Here is a 10,625-nt window from a genome sequence, read left to right on the forward strand (position 1 = left end):
ATCATTATCATATGAAATAGCCACAGACACAACTGAGTTGCGCATTTAGCCATAGAAGGAAAGAGGCCTTTAAATATTGCTGATGTGGTTTGGCAGTTATAAAAATATAAAAAGATTTTCGAAAAATTTTATGCTTGACACTGCAGCCAAATCTTGATAATTGTTACTGAATATACTTAAAATCTCTTATATTTCTCTCTTCTTCTTGATAGGACAAAATAAATTATAACACAAATACAGAATAGAACTTAAATATAATTATGTTGTACCTATGCCATATTTCTTTTTCCCTTGTATATAGTTATATTTTTCTAAAGAGTTCTTGACCTAAAATAATGATAAGAAATTAAATCCATAGGCTACAACTAAATCTGAAGATCGAAATGATCCAATGCTTCTTTATAACAAAATGACATTAGCCCAGATCCAAAATAACTTTTCACTAGAGATCGGTGGGAAGGTAAGTAGCAGTTTTATGTACTCTCTTATTGTGCCATTTCTAAAATTATAATATTAAAATGCAGTTTGTTAAAATGTAATGATTTTTTATTTATTGAAATAAATTGAACATCAAAATGGATTTAGACATCAACCATTTGACTTCATGAAAAGACTTGAAAAAAACTATTTGACATAATTATATTTATATTTACTTAGAGTGAATTTCAAAGGTAAAAGTCCTTTCAAGGCAGCTATGTAATAATATTAGAAATTATCATAGAAAAAGGTTTGGAAACATTAAAAGCAAAAATCCTTCTGAAAGATCATTATATAGCCATTGGACTTGGACAGTCAAATAATATAAGTACCAGATTTCTTTTTAACTCTGAAAAAGGATAATTTATTCATAGAACTTGCCATGTTCTCATCAAGGCCATCTATGGAAGTGTTCAGAGCAATAATGGAGAAATAGAACACAAGAAACAGAAAAATCTATAGGTTCCATTTATAAACATCAATTGACATCTTTTTGCTTGGTTGTAATTCCTTAGCTAGTATTTAATAATCTCTTTTAAGGCTATGAATGTATTCTGTGTATTAGTTGATGCACACAGTCAGGTAATGAAGCAACATTCATGGAAAAATCTACAAACCACCACATTCAGTGATGGAATTCTCTTTGGCACTAATTGCTGAAAACAAGGACTTTTTAAAGGCATAACCTACTGAGTTAGGAATTTCTTACATAGAGCTTTTTAATATAATAAGTGTTTAATAAATATGTTTTGAAATAATGGGTCAAACTGCCAAAGGAAATCAAGAAAAGTACATAGCGTCTCACACTTAGTAAGTGATCAGTGTATTTATATACTTCCAGGCATATATATATAAAATTACAGAGTCTAAGATATTGGTAATCTTAAACATTCTCAAACATTGAAATGTGGCATTTCAGCAAGATCTGCATAATCTCCACTTCTGCTGTTTTTTCTTATATCCATTGGTGGTTGAATACCACAATTCCCATTTAAAGAATAATAGATAAGACTCCATCTTCTGGCAACTCCAAATCCAGCTTCCGAAGTGTGAGAACTGCATGCCTGTAGACCCGATATTGATAGCTTAAAGTACATTTTGTTCATCTTCATTGGACCATCTATACATGTATCTATACATTTACTGTACCTCTGCTAGGACAACAGTGTGCTTTCGTTTACAACACGAGCTCCACTGAGATGTATTACTGTGTTGAAATGGATTGTTTATTAATATCCACCTTTAAGAGATAAACATTTTATACCCATTTAAATTTTTGCATAAACCTAGGAAACTTTATGTTTACAGCTAAATTTCTTTTTCTTTTTCTTTCATATTGGTTAGACCAAGAATTTGACACTGAGCCTAATTTCTAGCATATGTTCACTACACTTAGAAGCTTAGCTTTTGCTCTTAAATGGTTGGTTTAATTCTTTTATTTAAATAATTATGCTACAGAATTAATTTTTATTCAAAAATTGATTGAAGCAATTAGAGAAAAAGCCCAAACAGATATCAAACTGACCATTGTGATAATTATATAGTGATGCAACTGACACTGTAACCATGTCTGACCCTGTAACCATAACTGAGTCTTGGAACCGAGAAGAGAAATCCATAATTACTGAATGTTTTTGTGCCTGCTTTTTTCCAGCCATTCAGCTGGTCAAATTTCACAAACGAAATCATGTCAACTGTGAATATTAATATTCCAAATGAGGAAGATGTGATTGTTTATGCTCCAGAATATTTAACCAAACTTAAGCTCATTCTTACCAAATATTCTGCCAGGTAGGTATGTCAGAGTGCCCATGTCCCCAAAGTTTACATTTAATATCACTCTTTAGAAGCTTTGCAGCCTCATCTTTTCTGTTGCTGGGTGGTGGGTTTTTTTATGCAGAGATCTTCAAAATTTAATGTCCTGGCGGTTCATAATGGATCTTGTAAGCAGCCTCAGCCGAACCTACAAGGAGTCCAGAAATGCTTTCCGCAAGGTGAAGAAAAAATCTCTCTTTTCTTAAGACTTAAAGCATAAAGCTATCCATGGTTATGAAGGCTTGCCATGTACATTACTAGAAGTGGTAAACTTTGCCAAGAGACAAAATGCCAAATGCTTGGTATGCTGCCTGTATTTAAGCCATGTTGCCTAGGAAAGCCAGTTTTCGGGTGCTCTGTGGTCCTATGATTGTCTACTCTGGCACCGTGATTGAATTGCCCGGGAAGGGCATGTATTGGTTATTTGAGCAGTTCATGGAAGAATACTAGCTTGGTTTTTTGTTGTGTTCAAAGTAATCTCAGGGGTATCTATCTCAATTAATTTGATTTTTCTGGTGATTATAAGATACTAGACATTGAGACAGTTGGACTACATTGATGTGGACAATCCCCTGAGAATATACCTACCTGGAGATAGCCTTAAGACTTTTTATTAGACTGTACCTGCATTATTTAAAGAATCATCATTTTCGTCCTATTGTGAGGGGAGAGGGCAGGAGGGATTGAGGAAGGAGAAATTCTCACAAATGTATTGGTTGGTGTCCTGGAAAGGAAATAACTCCGTGATTGATTGAAATTTTTAGTTTTTACCCTTTAAAAGAAAATGTAGACATATTTTTTAAATTAGAGAATGTAAAAATGGTGTTTTGCTAAATTTCCCTTCCGTAAGTTAATCCCTTTATTGGTTCTTAAATTTGTACACATGCAGTTCTTCTAAGTACTGGAACTTCAGCAAAAACTTTAGAAAACAGGAATGTGTTTTCTTGTATACCAGATCTCTCCCGTTACATTTATTGAATATTACTTCACATTTATGTTTATACAGTGACAACAGTGTTATTTTGTTTGTTTGGTGGAGAGGGTTGTTTTTTCTAACCCTGTCTAGAAAGATATTAACTTGCAATAGCCAACAGTTTTTCTAGGACATGCTACTGAAAATATACCTTATTTCCAGATCATAGTAAGTAATAATTCAATTGGATTACATTTTATCCTATGCAAGGACATCCTGACATGTGAGGAGAAGCAATGAATATTGCAAGAATTTAGGAGACATAAAGAACAGAGTCCTATGAAATTTGTGCTCTTACCACGCTTCGGCCATCTACTCCTGGTCAAATGCCATTTCCTTTACTTTTTCTCTCCCATAGGCTCTTTATGGCACAACATCAGAAACAGCGACTTGGAGACGTTGTGCAAACTATGTCAATGGGAATATGGAAAACGCTGTGGGAAGGCTCTATGTGGAAGCAGCATTTTCTGGAGACAGTAAACATGTGGTAATGTTTTCTGCACAATACTCTATCAGCATGTGTTTGCACTGATGGGCAATTACAATAGTCCATCATTTCGTTAAAATTTTATTAATTGGCAGAGATCTTCTGAATCACAATTTGCCATTATTTCCCAATAAGTCTTATTCTCCCTCCCCCACGGGTCTGGTTATGTTTCTGATCCTAATATTGTTTAACCCAAAGCCAATTGTGCATTTTCCAGAAGCAATGTATTCACAATACCCAGTCACATGTTCTAATGATATAGTCATTTGTAATCTCTTCTGTTATCAAAATTGACTAAGAATTAGTATTTTCTTAAAAAACAGAAAGTAAACCAGGGTTTATTTGAAGTGTAAGACATGTACTTTATTTTTTATTGTTACTGAAATGAAGACAAGGGAACTTAAAGACATGGTGAAAGAATCTATTGAAATGCTACCTCATGCTTAACTAAACTACTAATGGTAATGACAGTATTTCATGTTAGTTCGTCTTTCATGATAATGGAAACCATACATTCTGAAGATGATTTTTATTAATGCATGCATTAAGACCTATTTAATCATTAGTGTTGATAGTAGCAGTGTTGCTTTAAAGATATAATTACCCACATATATCCATTTGTTTAGATCACCAGTTTGTTTATAAATTTACATTTATTAACATATCGTTGAATCACATAAAGACAGCTTATAGCTCTATTTTTTTTTAATTTGCTTTAGAAAAAATTAATTCATGGCCTAAATTTGCCTTCTGCTCTTTTGGTTTAAGGTTGAGGATTTAATTGCACAGATCCGGAAAGTTTTTATTCAGACTTTAGATGACCTTACTTGGATGGATGCTGAAACGAAAAAGAAAGCTGAAGAAAAGGTAAAGAGCAAGGCCGGGTGAATTATCAAAGAAAAATCTATAGGAAAAGATTAGCTTTTAAGAAATTTGGGGAAAACATAGTATTCAAAGATTGTATAAAATAAAAGCAAGCTCCTTCAAGATGTAATGTTTCCAGGAACACTTTTCATGTATGAAGATTTTTTTTCTATGATTTTCATCTTTTATTATCTCTTTGTAACTAGCTCCTACTCTCCATGTTTGGCTCCAAACTTTGAAAGATCTGCAATTTTCCTTTTTTTTTTTTTTTTAAAAGGAAGTCTTCACAAAACAAGAGGAAAATCTTGTGTGAACCAGAAAGCATTAAAAGATATTATCAGTGGTTCATATTTTTCTTCCTTTTATGAAAAATATTTAAAAGACCTCTACCAATATGTAAAAATATCCCCTAATCTTTCATGTAAATTTCTAGCTAAATTTTTTTTAAGCATGCACTATTTAGTTTTTTTTTTTTTTAATGACCTAGGGAGAAAAATACTAAATTTCTATTCAAGCAAATGTAAGGTAGTGCATTATTTGAGTACTATAAGGTAACCTACAGTTAGAGGGATGTTGAAGGAGCTTTTTATAACTATTCTTATTTACCCCCATTGTGCACCTTTTATTGGGACTCTTAGTATCTTGCATTAGAATAAAAGTGAGATGTCTAAGGAAATCTCAGGTTTAAATTTACTATGTCATTGTGTTGATAACTATATAAACCTAAAAGGAACATGTCCAATGAAAACTGTATGTGTTTATGAGCAGTATTCACATGCAGCCTGATTATTCCTCTGTAGTTAGGGTAACAGGAAGAACAGACCATTCTTTGAACTAACACAGAAAGAGTCCATAAATCTATTATAATAAGAGAATCAAGCTGTAGTCTAGTTCTCTTTCAGGATTAGATCACATGGAAGGATTATCTTTTTCAGCTATCACAGAGCCCTGAGTGGGTCAGGTCTAGAATTTGGCACTCCAGTATAGCTGTCTTTCCATCATTCTGTAGGTCCTCAGAAGTTCAGGCTGGATTTGCTCCTTTCATGTTCTAGCTATCACAACATGGTACTATTTGATGTAGCCAATCAAATTGTTCTAGGTAATCATTTCCCAAGGTGGTGTCATGAAACTCTGGACCTGCCAAGTAGCTCTATGAAAGATTCTCATGGTCAAAAAGAGTTCAGGAAACATTTCCTGCAGGAAGGCTTCTCTGATCCCACCCTCGACTAGGTTATATACCTATAGGGTGTGATCTTATGGCACCATACATCACACTTGAGAGTTAATATTCATTTTATTGCCTACCATTGACCTTTATAGTAAACTCTCCAGGGGTAGAAATTTTTGCCTAGCATTGTATCCTCAGCCCCTTACAAAGTACGTGGCTTGTTGTATACCCTTGAAGACAAATTGAATGAATAAATAGACAAATTAATTTATCCCATTGGACACTTACAATTACTTAATTTTAAACTCTAAGTAGTCTTTCAATGAAGAAGCCTGCTTAACGTCTTTGTCACAGTATTTACGCCAAATATTTGACAATATATCCTTTTCATGTATTACTTCCTATTTCTGTAAATTTTGTATCCCTTAGAACACCTTTTGGGGAAATATCTTCTAGAAAATAAAGTGCCATTGAGAGGGAGATGATTCGTTATGGGCTGATGGTATAGAAAGGAAATGGGCTTGGCCAAACTGATTTAGTGACACATCTGTCTGATCCACTGGGGAAATCCTAGGCTTATGAAACAGATTTGTAACAAAACCACATCCATTTGATGGTAAAACAAATAATTCAGAGATGCAAGCTTAATATCCCATGAAAATATTAAACTAGTTAAATTATTTAAGAGCAATGTGATATGATAAAATCAAAAGTCAACTATCTTTGAGAAAAATGAGAGAAATAAAAATAGCAAGTAGTAAACAAGTGGTACTGATGAAATAATTACAATAAGCTAACAATTTTAAAATAATAGAAATAGTAGTAAGGTAGTGGTAAATATGAGATGGTATAACAAGGAAAACCCTGTTTTCTATTTGTTTAACTAATGCCATTCATTTAACTGCGGGAAGTTAGGTACACTAGCTCTGGAGACCAAAGGAGAACATAAAAACTCCAGGAACCAATATTTAGGAAGAATATTAGCATTAAACCTGTAAGCCCACGTCTGTTTTCTCAGCCAAATCAGTGAAGTGGAAAGATAATTATAAGCTGCTAGAATGGAAGTTCTAAATATTACCCCTCCTGTAAAATTGAAGAAAAAAGCCTTTCAGAGAAAAAGTTCATAAAAGTACAATACATGTGGAACAATGACTTGTCAGTTTTCATTTTGGTTTTCCTGGGAAAGCTGCAGCCTATGAGAATAGGGTAGTAGAAGCTAAATTTCAGAACTATTTTTTGTTTATTGTGAACTCCAGGGAAAAGCCAGTGCAAAGATCTCTGTTTAAACGTTGTCAGATACTCATCTTGTAAACATATGGATCAGGTTATTCAACTGTTGTCAAGGGCAAATTATAATGCTTGCATTTGAAAGTTCATAATCATGCTCACATTCAATATTCTAATTTTCATAGGCCTTAGCAATTAAAGAAAGGATCGGCTATCCTGATGACATTATTTCAAATGACAACAAACTGAATAATGAATACCTTGAGGTAAGTCTTTATAAAGACTGCACTGATGATGCCTGGGGCTGGTGGCAATGTCATTTCTAGCTATGAGGGGGGCCAGAAATTATGTGAAATAGCCTACACCCAGAGGTCTTATTATGTTGATAGTAAGCCTTTAACACTGAAGCCAGAACTATGTTTGTTTTAGTTTTAACCCATTGTTTCATGGGCTGGTCTGTATTTGGTTTTGTTATTTTGCTTTCCATATATTCCATTTTAAGAGTAGTGATAAAAATCTGGTGTTTTTTAAAGAGCATTAAGACATAGACATTTAAGTGATGAACAGGCAGTACTCAGGCTTCTTATCTCATTTTATACATGCCTGAAAAGTCAAATCTTCAGCTTTCCTTCCACTTTCTAATTATTCCTCCACTGGGTAAACCAGGTCATGCCTTCTCTATTTGAAAGAAAATCTACTATTTGAGAATGGGGAACTATTTTATTCCCCTTTGGTAATGTAACAATGAAAAGAAAACAGAGTTGATTGAAGTCACTACAGTATTGATTTCAGACTCAGCTAAAGGTCCTGTGGTGACCTTGCAGTCACCACAACTACTTGAAACCCTGGTGACAAGGTGACCCTTGCCTAGATCTGGGGATGATAGCGATTCCTAATCTGTTGATTACTAGCATAACACGGGAGTTTGCAAGGCACAGTGTCCTCTTTTCTTTTTCCACTTGCAGAAAAGCTTGACTTTTTATAAAATGAGCTGGCTGTAGCATGTGAGTCCCCAGGGCCCTTGTGGCAGGAGTCTAGTGGCTGAGCACATAGTCTCACAGCTGAATTGCTTGGGTTCAAATCTCAGCTACACCTCTCACTAGCTGGCTAAGAGCATAAGCTCAAAGTCAGACTGCTAGGGTTCAAATCTCAGCTCCATCACTCATTAACTTGGGCAAGTGACTTAATTGTGCTTCAGTCTCCTCAGCTTTAAAATGGTGGTAACAGCCCATCTTCATAAGATTATTATGGGGATTAAAAAATGTGATATATGAAGTTCTTATAACATAGTAGGTACTAAATATGAATGCTTTTATCTTGTCTGTCCTGTAAGGATTAATATGAATATAGAAAAGCTTGTTTAACATTTAGTTTCATTTGATTAATTACAAAAGAATAGACTGAAGTAGTGATTCAGCCAGCGCAGCAGTGACCTGTAATATAGAACTAAGCTAGTTGGAACTTAACTTTTCTTTGGCAAGTTTTAATGTTCTCTGTTAACTTTATTAAGTGATAGAATTTAAGAAAATACTTCTTAATGTTATTTAGCAAAAACTTTGAAGATACCGGTTTTAATATTTTTCCCCAAATCTTTTAAATTAATATAGTTGAGCTACAAGGAAGACGAATACTTTGAGAACATAATTCAAAACTTGAAGTTCAGCCAAAATAAACAGCTAAAGAAGCTTCGAGAAAAGGTGGACAAGGATGAGTATGTATATTCCAGTTTTCTAATATGTTCATTCAGAAGAGGGCCTTTGTTGGATTAAGAGAAAGAACCTGACTTAGAATAATGTTAAAAGGTGTAATGTTCTCTTTCTATTGAGTACTTCTAAGAGCATCTAAGAATATACTAAAGATGAGTCAAGGATTTAATCAAAATTTAAACTTTTTTCATTAAGGTGTCCTTAGACTACCTTTGGTTTCTCCTCATATTATTGTCTATCCCCTCTACTTTGTTTGTGGACAGGGCTCTCAAGAACACCTTAGCCTAAGTAATCCATAGCTCCTTCAAGCCTTCTCTGAGGCTGTATTACTGTACTCAGCATTATCACCTGCCCTCAGCCCCACCTGTTTTCTATCAGTCCATCATCCTGCAACTCCATGCCCTTCCTAGATTGCTCCAGGTAACACTTCTGTCAACCTTGTGGTAGCCAAATATGAGATATCAGGAATCACTCTCATTCATAGTTTTCAAATGCTCTTAATCTCTGCTTACTAGTGGCATTAGTACATTGTAGTAACTATTAGTTTAATGTTCATTTTTCAGTTAAATGGATGTGTCTAACATATTTATCAACCTAAGTGTTTATGCACTTAAATCCCTAGAATTGCTTGTCCTTTTAGCTCCTAGAGAGCAAGGGACCGTTCAACACAGTGCTGAACACATAGGAGGTTTTCAGTTAGAACTAAATTAATGAATGAGTGAGCAAGTGAAAAGTAAATATACTAATTTGATTTTTGTGGTAACTGACACAATACCATACCAAGTCCAGGTGTCACTGGGAACTGGGAGAATCAAAGGTGAACTTTGATTGTATTACATTACATGACAACAGCAGAGGGTGTGAAAGACGTGTTATAATAAACTGTATCACCAGGAGGAAAATGTGCCAAGAAAGGTACAAAGTGCAGAAGGACTATTTGATAACAGGACTCTTCTATTAGTAAACCAAGTCCAGGTTGGACAAAATTCCTAATATGGAAATGCAGTTTATTTCAATCCCTGTACGACATTTTGAGCCCTTAAGGTACCCTGAAATAGAGATTGATTTCTTTTGCTGACCTCTATGTTTACACTGGAGCAAATGTTACATTGTCTGGTGCTAAAAATGAGACAGCAAATGTCACAGAATGTTTAGTGTCCCAGGTGGGAAAGAAAGATGGAGAATGGGCACGTATGGTTTGTGTTATAATCGGTTGTCAGTCCTATCTCTAGAAACAAACAAAAAGTCATCAAAAATAATATCCTGTGGGAAAATTTATAATCTGAGAATCCTTATAAGTCTGAATATTTTTATTTCTTTAAAACTACATATAGTTACACTTAATGGTTGTTAGCACTGAGTAAAATATCTACATACAAATATCATCGAATATTCTTTCTGAAAATAGATAATATAACCTGCACCCACCTGACACCAGAAGATGTCTTCATAATTTTAAAAATAGTTGTTGAATTATTGCTTGATGTTTTCTTTAGAAGTTAATGTAGTCCCAGCTCCATAATCATTTTGTAATATGGTGTGCAGTTTTCATTCCTTTTTACCATATGTGTTGACTTTCTCTGAGTCTTTTTCTCTTTACTATAGATAATCGAAAGTGACAATTGTATACAATATTTAAATGAATATTTGCTCAGTAGCATGCATAGCTCAGTAGTACTGTTAATCACAAGTGCAATATGACGTATAAGGTCTTCTCTGCCATACCAGGCTAGATTTTCTTCCTTCCCCATCTTCTACCTGTATGCTGAGTACAAGAGTTCAAAACTCAGGCTGCACTTTAGAGTCACCTGGGGCAGAAACAGAGACACAGATATAGAGAACAAACGTATGGACAGCAAGGGGGGAAAGTGGCAGGGCGGGGGTGTGGTGGGATGAATTGGGAGATTA

General features: G+C 34.5%; 1 protein-coding gene across 1 annotated transcript; it reads left to right on the forward strand.

Moving 5' to 3' along the window:
• Positions 1-358: 358 nt before the first annotated feature.
• LOC309798561 (neprilysin-like) lies at positions 359-8,784 on the forward strand (the record flags this gene model as incomplete). Its single annotated transcript, XM_082646693.1, has 7 exons — positions 359-460; positions 2,132-2,268; positions 2,378-2,471; positions 3,624-3,752; positions 4,521-4,619; positions 7,197-7,277; positions 8,619-8,784. Coding segments are annotated over 7 exons (804 nt in total), but the record flags the coding sequence as incomplete, so codon positions are not given.
• Positions 8,785-10,625: the final 1,841 nt, after the last annotated feature.

This window comes from Mesoplodon mirus (assembly GCF_964341445.2).
Source record: "Mesoplodon mirus genome assembly, contig: HAP1_SCAFFOLD_4222, whole genome shotgun sequence".
Lineage (NCBI taxonomy): Eukaryota > Metazoa > Chordata > Mammalia > Artiodactyla > Ziphiidae > Mesoplodon > Mesoplodon mirus.